General features: G+C 36.3%; 1 protein-coding gene across 1 annotated transcript; it reads left to right on the top strand.

The window, feature by feature from the left end:
* Window positions 1-1,244: 1,244 nt before the first annotated feature.
* Window positions 1,245-12,634, top strand: LOC149539138 (uncharacterized). The gene is made up of 3 exons (XM_089800463.1): window positions 1,245-2,324; window positions 11,373-11,573; window positions 11,668-12,634. Exons 1-3 carry the CDS (start codon window positions 1,380-1,382, stop codon window positions 12,142-12,144), a joined length of 1,623 nt encoding a protein of 540 aa, XP_089656589.1. The 5' UTR covers window positions 1,245-1,379; the 3' UTR covers window positions 12,145-12,634.
* The last annotated feature ends 620 nt before the right edge of the window (window positions 12,635-13,254 follow it).

Genomic DNA, 13,254 nt, shown 5'->3' with positions numbered 1-13,254 from the left:
TATGACATTTTACCCTTCTATGGGTTCATTTACATAATTTGACCATACTAGACAACTTGGACAATCTGTTACAACTGACTTGATTTAGCCTTACACATTGATTCAAATAGATTCAAAATACATTTGAGAGATCATGATAAGTAATTAAATGTCTTCTATACTCATGGATCCTCTTATTGTGCCTTTGTTTTATGGGTGCTACTGCACCACTACTGATTGCCAATGTTGCTAAATTGATTACAAGATCTGTTAATAGGATCCTTTGGCATATTAGGACCTATAACTAGATTGCAATAGACTTCATTCCACTTAACTCTTTAATTGCTACATATATATGTGTATTTAATATGATTGTATAATGACAACATCTTTAATGAAAAGATTGTTAACACAATGTTATCTATCTTGGTAGTTTGCAAGAGTTTGATTTCCCAACAATGATTTTGATATAGAAGTAAAAACTGACAGTGATTTCCTTCTTTGTTGTAGTTCACTGGTGTTGCAATTGTTTCTTACCATTGGAATTGAATGTCCTCTTTTATTCACTGATATAATTAATTGTTCCCTATAGTGGAATTACATGTTCTCATTATCTCACTAATATATTATTATATTTTAAATTGTTTCTTACAATGGAATTGCATGTTCTCATTATCTCACTAATATATTATTATATTTATATAATTATATAATAATATAAGATTATATTATCATATTTATTTTTATTTTTTATTTTTTAATTATTTATTCAATAGCATTTATTGTCTAAAATTACTATTTGTTTCAAAAAAAGAACATTATATTTTAGATGCTTAGCTTTTTTCATTCAAGATTTTACAATCAAATTTTTTTAATTAAGTAAAATTAAGATTTGGTAATTGTTTTTTCTATATTTAAAAATACATTAAGAAAGATTTTTTAAAAATGAGCATCTTATTTATATATGATAAATTGAATATTAATAAATAATATCTCCTATTCTATTTAAAATATTTTTGATTTTTTCCTTTTATTTAAATTGAAAATTAATCTTATCATTAAAAAAATAATTAAAATTTAATTTATTAACATATTATATATATATATATATATATATATATATATAATAAAAGCTAAAGTCAATGATTTTATGTTTTAAGATTTATTTGACAATTTAGAAAATCAAATCTATCATCAGTGCAATGGGTAGTATAGTTCAGTTCGTTAGCCAATAGTTCGGCATGAATTAATGAACAAAAATGGTATTATGGCCGAGTTTGAATTTTAGATTTCCCGCTTCGGATCAAGGGAAACAAAATTCCGAATCGAATCCTCAAAATCCAGTAGTAGAAAGGAACGAACAATCAGGATCTTGGTGAAGAAGGGAAGGTAGGCCTAGCATGGGGAAGGAAGGAGAAGAACGTATAGAGTGTGCAGAATGCGAGTGTGAGAGAGCAGAGGTAGTTTGCTGTACTGAATCTCTGGCCTATTGCAACTCCTGCTCACACAAAATTCACTCCAAGAAAGCTCGCTCTCACCATCAAATCCTCCCTATCGCTACTTGTTGTCATTGTCTCACTCGCACTGCAACTCTCCAATGTCTCCAATGCCGTAAAAAACCCAATCTGTGCAGCCAATGCTCAAAATCGATACATTCTGCCCCTTCTACATGGGCTCACAAAATCACCATCCTCGCCCCTATGAACAACATCGTGAAAACAGAATACGACTTCTGTTCCGATGTAAAGGAGGAGAAGTTAGAATATGAAGGTAGGGATTCATCCAACAAGGAGAGAAAAAGGAAAGCGGGAAGCAGTATTTCCGATCTTGACAACAAATGCACACCTGCTAAAAAGCCCAAAATCAATGGAAACAAGAGAAGGGGAAACTGTTGCACCGATCCTAAAGTCAAATACCCACCAGAAGAAATGCTTGGGAAAAAGGAGCCCCAAACATCTTCCGTTCCAAGGAAAAATATTCCCAGGGCAGCTAGCAGGCGTGTTTTTGGGCCCGTGGAGATTCACGATTCTTCGTCTGAGAGTGAAGCAAATGAGGATTCTGATTCATGTTACAGTGATTTTGAGGAGGAGAGTGGGATCAGGCGCATAAACAGGGGGAATGTCTCTGTGGAGGCATTCATTGTGAAGGCTGAAGAAGATGAAGGGGATGTTGCAGAGGGTAGAAGTGCGGGCGGGAGGGCGAAGGAGGCGAGCGTAGTTGTGGGAGTGAAGGAGAGGATAAGGAAGATGCTGGAATTGGGGTTGCATCCCGACACTCCTGATATTGAGGCACAACAGGCCTTGAAGAACGCACAGCGCCTTCTCACCAAGCACAATCTCGAACAGGCAAGCAAAATTGTTGATTACAGTCCTGGTTTATTTTACTACAAACATTTGTTGATTTTGAGGCTCATTTAATGTCCCTATCTTTGCTATACATAGTTTTTGCGTTGATGTAATAGCTACTCTTAACCCTTATTTTCAGTTTCTCCGCAAGTTATGGATTTAGAAAAACGAAGTACTAGATGAGCATTGAAGTGGCAGTTTCATTTCTATCGTGTGGTGATTTTACAGTTACTAGTTCATTCAGGGAGTGATTTCAATATTGATGGGTTTCTTGTAAAATTACATCTATATTGAGCTGGTGCAGTTTCATCCATGTTTGTAACATACAAGACCCTATTCGTATTTTTTTAAGGTTTTGCCAAAACATGAGACTGAATAAGAATGATAAATGGAAAGTTGCTTGCTTTTTAGAAACTAAGTTTAAATCATTCAGTGTTTATTCGATTTAGTGATTTAAGGTCTTTAAAAGTTCTCAATTCACAACACCGTACATAATATAGTGTGGTATTACGATAAACCCAATATTCACACTAAAAAAACAGAATCAAATGTGATGTATTGCAGAATTAATTAGACTGAAACAGCACTTTCCACAGTAGGACAGTCAACAGCATTGCTGGAAGCAACTGTCCACGGCCATAAGCAAGATACAATGTGCTGCAATAGTGTTGAAGAAATCTAGAAATGCCATGAAAGCTCCCTTGAAGTGCTTAGACTTCCATATCATCCCTGACCAACAATAATTGAACCACCCGAAGGCACAAAAATGAAATTAACTCTCTGCTGTAGCAACTAAGCGCTGGTGTGCAGGGGCGACTTCATGAATAAATTGCTATTCTTTCCTTTTTGGTAGCAAGCCCTCATCTAACCAGTTAAAGCTAGCTAATATAAAGATGCTACATTTTACAAGATTGCAGCCTGGCAAAAATCTTCCAAATCTGATAAAACTCCATTTTTGACCAAAAGAAAACATGACGGCTAGCTAGAAGGGACAATTTGCTCCATAAACTTTGATGCTCGACCAAAATTTCGAAACTTGTTGCAATGTGGGTGCCTAGACCAAGCAAACTAATTTAAACAATGCACAAAGAGTGTTGAACGAAGCCTTAACTCTCATCTTTAAAAACAAGAGGGCTAACCATTATGAAAAGAGGGACAAATAGCTTAAAAAACACAAGAAAAAAGCCAAAAAAAATAGCAAACATTGCAATAGACCTTAGGTAATGATCCCTAACAAGAAGAGTCTTGTTTACAATTAGATTGCCATGAGGATTCTCATTTTCTTTGTGGTCATGTGCATGTGATCAAAGCGCAATGTGGGACTGTTGATAAATGTGGTAAGCATTATAGGACCTCTACAAAGTGTATGTCAATCAATGTCATAATCACTAGACAACCATTGGTTGGGAAAAATGATAACTTGAATTCTTTGGATGAGTTAGATGGCCCTAATGCCAATGTTTGTGTTGCTTAATCGAATTTGTGATGGAGGGGCACTTGTTTGTCCCTATGGAAGAAGGGTGGCCATGGATTGAGGAAGAGAATCTTGGGTCCTTTGGGAACCGTGTGAGATAGATGCACTCTCATAGCTATTGGCTTGGGTGGGTGAAGGGGAGCATTGTTTGTCATATAGAAGGAAAATGTGAGTACTTGCCAAGTTGTAGGATTTGTAGGTTTTGAAATTGCATGAGAAACTCACGAGTTGACTTGCCATTCGTTACAGATGAAAACTTGCCCCATTGTGAAAACTCATGAAGCTTGCCATTTAACTTGATATATTCACCAAAAAAAAAAAACGATGTGGACCCAAACAAGCAAAAATATGGGCAAAAACAAGAAAATCCGTTACACACTTAAAACAAGAATTTGAGGTGAGGTGAATATTTCTATATAAAACCCTCTAATGGACTCCTGTGAAATACAAAATAAAATATTTTTTACTTTTTAAGCTCTCGAGTTTTGGTGAGTCAAAAGATTTTGGGCTTGTTGAGTACTCATAGACTCCTCTACAAACTATGGTTGGTCCTATCTATGGAGCTGACTACTGTCATTTTGTTATCTATGGAGCTGACCATGGTCTGTGGCAAGAATCTATGAATGCTTGTAACTCCTCTACACTCTTTTCTTTGAACTTGGATGGCTTGGTTAAGGGAGAGGAGATGTCATGTCTCTAGGTCGTAGCACCTATATTATTGGATTTGTTTGGTTACCCCTAGATCTTGATTCTAGTATGATTTGGATTTGGATCCTTCCCTTCTAAAATCTTGCCAAAGTCCGGAGGGATCCATAGGAAATTGGGGATTTGGATGCCCAAAACGAGGTTCCACATTACATTTTATCTAATTAAAAAGAAACTAAACCCTAATTCAACTAGTAAAGGTTGCTTATAGTCATTTGACGATTGTTCATTCATTTCTCAAGCATTTTTCAACATTTTGGTTTTGTTTTATAACTGTAGCATTTTTCTTAGAAAGTAAACGCTCTAGAGGACTAAGTGTTGAAGAAGCCAAAAATTGAAAGGGGGGTGAATAAGTTATACCCACTTATTAAAACTTTTCAAATTTTTGTACATACTTAACAAACACCATCCAATACTTATGATCTATCAATTAAAGCACAATAAATCATCATAACAAAAATATGCATGAAAACAAAGAAACACCAATACGATCAACATTGGGCTTGGAAAACCCAATTTGGAAAAAACCACAAAGAAGCTACTTTTCATGAAAATGAAAAACACTTGTTAAGGTGACATCGGTTAAGGTGATTTTAATAACAAAGGCTAACTATTAGAAATACTCACTGCAACAAGGGGCTACTGTTGGTAGGCTTTATTGCAAAGGTGGCTACACCCTAGAATTACAATTAGGCTCATTGCCAATACATAGAGGCTTATAGCCAGCATATGAAAGATGAAAGTAGAACCACCACAAAATATAGTCATTGAGCCTTTGTAACATAGTTTGCTACTACATGTACCTCCTCGAATCAACTATCTGAGTAAGTTTGCACTTGCATCACATATAGCTCGCATACAAGCAAATCATATGGACACTCAAGGACACATAGACACACATCCACTTGAGTTGATAATATATTTATATTGGATGTACTCCTCAAACTTGTCGGCTAGAACCTATTTGAAATAGGCCGCATTGAAACATTCCACAATGAGAATGAGACGTGAACTACCTCAACCAATACAACACTCCACGAGTAATCCAACGTGCTACAATAGCATTGCAAACTCCAGCTCCAATGGCTATGATGAATATGTTGTAAAGAGTTATTGAGACTGAAACATGATACACACACTACACAAGGGATTGACCCAAAAACCATAATCCACCAAATGTTGCTTGCCAAGTAGATCAGCCAGCACTAAGATCTCTCGGTGAGGCACAAAATGATAAAGCATTTAAGATACAATCAGCAGCAAACACAATACCAGAGACACAATATATCGGTGAATAACAATCAATATGCAATCAACAAACGCACCAATCTTGTGGGTACCCAATTATTGAAACAACTAGGGTTGGGAAAAATATTGACATCAATGACAACTGTTAACCTCACAATCTAAAACTAAGACCTCCATCAAAGACTTATGATCATTGGAGAAGGCAGATTTAGTGGGCAAAGGTAGTGAATCTTCATTTTGTTCAATTTTTTTCAAGATTAAAAAAAAAAATTCAAGTTTTTAAAAGCTTCTTAATTAAAAAAAAAAAAAAAACTCTTTTTATACATTGTATGCATATTAAGTTGTTATAATGCTGATTTCTTTTTTTGATTAATTTTTTTGCAGAGTTTTCTTTTCCATTTTCGGTTAAAAATTGAGAGTTAGACAAAATGGTTGGGAGTAGAAGAGGAAGCTCTAGTTTAGTTGCTAGGCAAACCCTTTTAAAATTGAGGCAAGTTCATCGCTTTGGCATTACACAATGCTGATTAAGGCAGTGCCTAGTGGTGGGAGTTATCTTTGGTAGTGCAACCATTGCAGCGTAAAGCATTCCAGCTCATAATATCAAGTAAAACCTCACTTCATTCGTAGCACTAGAAAAACAATGGAACCTTGTAAGGGGAAAGATGGGAATGAGTTAACTCATTTAATCTTATAATATGCTAGAGAATAAGATGAAGCTGATAGGAGAAGCAACAACGCTAAGACAATGACTGCTCCATCTGATACCCAAAAAGGCTTGAGGAGACGTCCTAGTGGCTTGGTAAAGTCTGCTGGCCCACATTCTTTCTTGGCAACACCACCATCTTCTAAACCAAAAAATTGTTCCACATAAAAGAGGCCCATTGGATGTGGCCTCTAAAAATGAAATGAGATATGTTGCTGATCAAAGTATAGCTCGTTGCTTATATGAAAATGGACTTCTATTCAACCTTTTATATCACCTTATTGCTGGAAAATGGTGAGTACCCTTTGCAAGGCACCTTGTTGATTATGTCAGTTAGGGGTATGAAAATGTGTAAACTACCTTATTGTTGAAGGAGAAAGCATGATTAGAGACAAAATTAAAAGTGATCAAGGATACATGGGTGGAAATAGGTGTGTCCATTATTTCTGATGGATGGAAAGATTACAAGAATAGGCCTTTGATCAATGTTATAGCAGTGTTAGCTAAAGGGGCAATGCATTTGAATGTAGTGGATTGTGAGGGGCAAACAAAAGTTGAAAGTTTCATTACCAATATCCTCATGGAATCAATTGAGATGGTTGGGGCTGCAAATGTTGTTCAAATCATAACGAACAATGCTAAAAATTGTAGGGCAGTTGGGGCTATAGTGGGTCCCACATATAATCACATTTCGTGGACACCATGTACAATCCACTTGCTCGATTTAGTCATTCAAAAGGTTGGCACTCAGTTTTGATGTGTTAATAAAATTTACATAGAGGCTAAGAAGATACAAATGTTTGTGACTAATCATCATGTGACGTAAGCCATACTCAAAACCTTCTCTTCATTGGAGTAGTTGTTGGAGGTAATTTAAGTTTGTATTCATATTTTATTTTTCAGTTCTAAATTTTGTAGATGAGCTTGATATATGACATTATGTTTTATGCCATCATAGGTTGCTCAAACACAATTTGCATTTGATGCAAGAGCATCCTAGGGTAGTTGGCAATCTTGCATGTTGGAGGGATTTTGGCTTGGGAGTTGAGGACTTGGTCACCAAAGAAGTGGTGCTCGGTCGTTACTTGGTGTAGTGTTGGCCGAGGTGCTCGGTCACTGAAGAGGCTCGGTCGTTGAAGAAGCTTGGCATATACTATTGTTCGATATGTACTGTGGAACTTGGCAATGCTTGTAGGAGCTCGACAATGCTTGTGGTTTTTGTTGACGCTCGATAGTGTGGCTTGTGGGATGGTGTTCTTGCAGAATTAATCAATTGTCTTGGTGCATTTATTGCGCAAGGATTAAGACCGTGACGTGGATCGATCGTGGGAGTTTGTGTTGACCTATTTGGGTCTTGGTTATTTGTCCTAGGTGTATTTAATGAATGTTGTAAGCTTTCTAAGGCATTTGGTATTTAATAGCTGTTGTAGGCCGACTTGTGACTCAACTCGTATTTAATATAAGGGTTTATTTAATTTGTAACTTGCTAGGTTGACTTGTGGCTTAGTTGGGTATACGTAAGGGTTATTGTGGAGTCTTAAGTGATAACCATCTAGTTTGGAGAAGAGGACCAAATTTTGAGAAGAGCTAGTAGTTGTGGTTTGAGAAACAAGGAGATTGCTTGGTGGTTTGCAAGCACAAGTTTAGATCTTGCTTGGAGGTTTCTACCATAGTGCTATGGTGGTACAAATCTGAACTAGCTAGGGTTTCTTGAGGGATCTTGCAGAACTATTACTTGCTTTGTATTTGGCTGTAATCGGGAAGGCCTTACAGCATGACACATTGCATGTAATCAGTTGTTTTATGAATAAAGAGTTATGTTTGGTACCAAATCTTGTATTTTGTGTTATGTTTTCATTGTGTGGTTAATTGCTGGGGGCTAGGACATCTCCTTTGGGGATTCTCTGTTGGAATATATATATGGGAAACAAGATACTGAGAGGGGGTTGAATTAGGATCTTAAACTTTTTGACTTTAAAAATCAATCTCATTAAATCATACCAAATTCATCTTTAAAACTGTAATGCTGAAACATAAAATAAGTTCATCACATCCATAACAATTCAACACATAACACAATGATTTGGTTACCCAGAAACACTTCAAGGTGAAGGTAAAATTGGGGTGGGGATGAAACCCACAAAGCTTCACTGTTGCAACAATAAAGTTAATCTATTAAGGTTACAATGTCTAATCATAAGATATGATCTACTTGGTGAGAGGTTTGTCCTGTTAAAGACTAAAAGACTATTAGATCTTGCCTTGTTAGAGGGCTTGACACTTATAATAAAGTAAGGACTCTGTTAGGAGATTTAAATAGGCTTGTTTGGACTATTCTGTTAAGAGATTTGCCCTGTCTCAATTACAAAATAACTGATACAGTACTTGACCCTTGGTATGCTCTATAAGCTAATCTTGGGTCTCCTCTTTCCTTTGTCTCTGATTTGATTCTCCTAATCTGATAAATCTGTTTTGTCCTTCATTGCTCTGATTGCTCTCTCTGCTAGATCTGACTCTTCAACTCCTTCACATGCGTGTTTCCTTTCGCATTTCATCCTTGCATGATTCTAGGGTTAGAATCCTCCTTAAATAGACTTCATGTAAAGCTTCTAGATCTTGATCAACGGTTTAAACTTCATATCTTTTTCCGTTTATGTCTCTTTTTTTGATTGGTTGAGTTGTTTGCCTAGGTATCATCACCTTCTACTAATGGCACATAATCAGAATCTGATCTGGCACTACAAATATTAAATCTAATAGAAATGTTGGCCAAAATGATTCACATATGAATTTGTGCCATTACAAACTCACATAACAAAAATTGTATTGCTCGACACTTGAGTGCTTCTGACGCTCAGTCATGTATGCTGTTGCTCGGCTTCTATAAGTCTGTGTGCTCGACACTTGATAACTTCTCAATATGCTCGATCATCATTAAATTACTCAGCTCATACTATATTCCTCGGCTTGCATATCTGTTCAGTCTCTATTGAATGCTCAGCAATGTTTTGCTCAGTCTAAGTGTAACTTGCTTGGCCTTTACTAGATAACTCGGTCGTAGTGATGACCTTGTAATCTTGCCTAGTAAATGACTTGCAAATGACTAAGTGGTTGGTCACTAATCGGCAACATAGGCTTAGAGATCAACACTCCTCCCTTGCACTGCATCAGCATCACACACTATCATCTTACAATGACTTGTGAAGGTGTAAGAGGCCTCGAGTGCTATGGCTACCAACACTTTGTGGAGTGTACGGAGGCAATCAAGCACAAAAAAGCCAAAATAGTACAATTATTGATCTTTGATGATGAGTGGTGAGAATGTGCAGGATATGTTCTGGAATTTACTAAGGCCATCATAAGCATAATTAGATTTGCTGATATTGATCACCCATTTTTGGGTGATATTTATGATGACATGGAGGCCATGGTTGAGCACATAAAAACAATAATAGTGGGCAAGGAACATATAAATACTTTTCTCAAGAAGTGGAAAATTATATTGTTGACTATTGCAATAGGATGACCATCCCTTTACATCTCTTGGTGTATGCTTTGTCACCAAGGTTTGATAGCCAAGAGATGGTTTCACAACCAAAGAGGGTGGCACCATATAGAGATGTTGAGTTTACTGCTGCTTACAAGCCTGCATTTTCAAAGACGTATCGTGATGATGATGGAACTCAAAACATTGTCCTCACCAAGTTTGCCCAATTTGTATCTACTGAATATCATGACATTTCCGCTCTTCATGCTCAATTTGGGATTATGCTGATGAATGGTGGAATGCACATGGTCAACACTTTTCCTTGCAGCCTCTTGCAATTAAACTTCTTTCCTAAGTATGTATACTTTTTTTTAATCACTCTTCAATTTTGAATTTTCATCTAACCATGATGCCATAAGGGATGCAAGTAACATCTAAGTTCCATTTAAGTAGTGGTGACCTAAGAAGAGGGAATGAGAGGTTAAATGGTAAGTGTCATTCCCTGCTGTTGGGCTTGATGGAAAGGAATAAGCTCCATGCAATTCTATATCTCCTTATATGCTCCATATGTCCCCACCACTTGAAATGACTGGTTGATTGGAGTTCAAATTATAAGTATATAATCTGTTGACTGCTATGTATAAATTTTGAGTTCGCAGTTTGTATTAGGTTGAATGATAGATCTGATTCTCTTTTCTTCCACGCCTTCAATAAATGACTTTCCCTCCTATTTATATCTTCATAATGGGGCAGTTATAACCTTTAATTATAACCGCCTTTCAAGAGAGTCACAACCTTTCATCCTTTATGTCTTTTGAAAGAGTCACAATTTTTCATAACTACCACCTTTTGAAAGAATCACAACACTTCATGAATCATTCTAATCTTCCATTACCTCGTTTGTCTTACAGGCCTACACTTTTGGATTGTACGTTGATTTTTAAATACAAAATGTTTTGATGCCAAAGGATTGTCTGATTTTCCATAGTAATCCGGTTTTTCAAGATACGTCGGACCTTTATTTGTGGCTTGATTGTATCTGTTGGGTTGTCTTGTTTCTACGTGAACCGTCTACAAATGTCATCTACATGGAGACAGCCTAAGGTCAATGGACTAGCAGGGAATTACCATTAAGGTTCTTTAAATTCCATTTGTCCGAACCTTTAGGCTCTTAAGTACAACAATTTTTGATCACTTAGTGTCAGCCGTAGAATCTGCTTTCAAACTGAACTTGCCAATAAGCTTGGCTGCCTGTTTAGAAAATAAAAACAGTTGCGATTTCCTAGGAAAGATTGGCATTTCGGTCAAATATGTAACTGCACTTATTTTTTATTTGTTTTATTATTGTAAGGGATTGTTTTAAGCACAAAGTTACCATATATAGTTCCGTTACCATATATAGTTCCAATAATATTAGTTTATTTAATGCAGGCAGAGGTGATGAATGGGGCTCTCAAGGATTCAGAAGCACTTGCTGGGGGTATGCGCGTGGTAGAGCTGAGATCTAAAGTGAAGATTGATGGAGTTGGAAGGATGGAACAGTGGGTGATTGAGCTTGCCCATGTCATCGCAAAGAATTTTGACACACAATATTTCACTAGAAAATACACTAGCAGGAATCATCCTCTTCAGGTAACAAGCAACAAGAGAGCTATCTTGCTTTTATTCTTCTTCCATGTTTTCCTAGTTTGGAAACATTGTCACATGTTAATTTGATTCTTTTCAGGTTATATTCTATGGTATCAAACAAAATGCAGATTGCTCTGGCTTTGCATTTGCAGCAACATTCAATAGAATTACTAAAATGTCTGCAAACTATAATCCTTCCAAAACCGCAGCTGACAAGGAGAATAAAGAACCCTCCACTCAAAGCTCATATACGAGGATTGCCAGACACAATTACAAGTTGGGTGTAGTTACCGGATTGCGAGATGCTGTCAAAAATAGCTCTGGCACATCGGGTTCAAAAACAAGAGGACGAATTGAGAATAAGCAGGAGGAAGCAATACAAGCACTTGTTCTACATTCCAAAGAAGTTGGAGAAGCATACATAAAGGAGAAAGGGATTAAAATCAAGTGCTGTAAAACCAAGATAAGAGAAAGTTCATTGAACTTAGAGGCATTTGCCCGTGGGAAGATAGATTCAAAGCAAATTGACATCAACCAGAAAGCATTGCCAACCAATCGAAGGGAGAAGTCATAAAAATGATTACACTGTTGATACCAATTTCAGCTGGCAGTATGTTTGACATTCTTCAGTATTTGGCTTTTAGTTTGGAATATATTATTTATAATGATCTCTGCAGTGTATGGTTGAGATCCTTCAATTTATCAAATCTTTCATTGTATTATTTAAGAAATATTTAAGCAGGTTTGGTATCATCTACCTAGATTTATTCCTGCCGTGTATGTTCCATTGTCATATTGCTAGAAGAAATCATATTCATTGTTGGTAGCCGTGCTTAGGCATTCCCAACAAATAAGACATGAAAACACGTTGACACATGGGCATTCTTGATAATTATGAACAATCTTAAGGCGTAATGTTATGCTTCGTAGATCTGCAAATTATTCATCTCCAATTGAGGGGAGCAATATTTTAAATCAAAGCTTTACCCATGGTGACACTCAGGGTTTTCAGTCAAGAGTTTACTGTATGTTGCTATAAATATGAAGTATTTTGATTGAAACTACTGAAGCATTTTGATAAATTCGAAAGAAATTTTAAAGTGCTACTACTTATCTGCTCTACCGTAGTCTTCAGTCATATATTTAGGTTTGATGAATATGGGTTCTTTTCAAAGTGTTTTTTTGTGTAACATATTTATGTGATTGTTTATTTGTAGTAGAAACAAGTTTTGTTTTAGGTGTGTATACTCACCATCTGATGTGGATTTTCTTTGCTAAGAGGAGAATAGAGAGGTTCTCATCTGTTGCATCAGTTTTGGTATCAGACTTCCAATAATTTGGAGACCGAAGTTCAACCAAAATTGAAGGCAGAATTAGAACGAAATTTAACCAACAGAACGATTAGTAAATCTATTGAGATAATTTTTAATGGACAGGAATGTGGAAGAGTGAAAAGTGACTATTTAATTCAGTATGATAACAGTGATGTGAAGTGCAATTAGAGTCGAGGAATTTTTTTTGAAGTCTATTAATGATTATGTTGAACATTCCACTTCAAGGATTTTGCATAGTTTTTTTGGTCTAAATAAATAATGATGGAATCTAACGCTGGACTCTTCTCCACAAGGAGATTGGGGTTTTCACTATTACATGGATGGAAACATGGTCTGATTCTTCTGAAATA

The sequence above is a fragment of the Cupressus sempervirens genome, chromosome 9, assembly GCF_028749045.1.
Source record: "Cupressus sempervirens isolate cs-2001-9-10 chromosome 9, ASM2874904v1, whole genome shotgun sequence".
Taxonomy (NCBI): Eukaryota; Viridiplantae; Streptophyta; class Pinopsida; order Cupressales; family Cupressaceae; genus Cupressus; species Cupressus sempervirens.
The sequence above is the reverse complement of the archived record's forward strand: the minus strand, read 5'-3'. Positions and strand labels throughout refer to the sequence as shown.

Excerpts from the sequence above, each read along its gene's own strand:
- LOC149539138 (XM_089800463.1), top strand. The coding sequence starts at position 1,380 with ATGGGGAAGGAAGGAGAAGAACGTATAGAGTGTGCAGAATGCGAGTGT. Across the intron at positions 2,325-11,372 it reads CCAAGCACAATCTCGAACAG|GCAGAGGTGATGAATGGGGC; the intron begins GCAAGCAAAATT and ends TATTTAATGCAG. Across the intron at positions 11,574-11,667 it reads GCAGGAATCATCCTCTTCAG|GTTATATTCTATGGTATCAA; the intron begins GTAACAAGCAAC and ends GATTCTTTTCAG.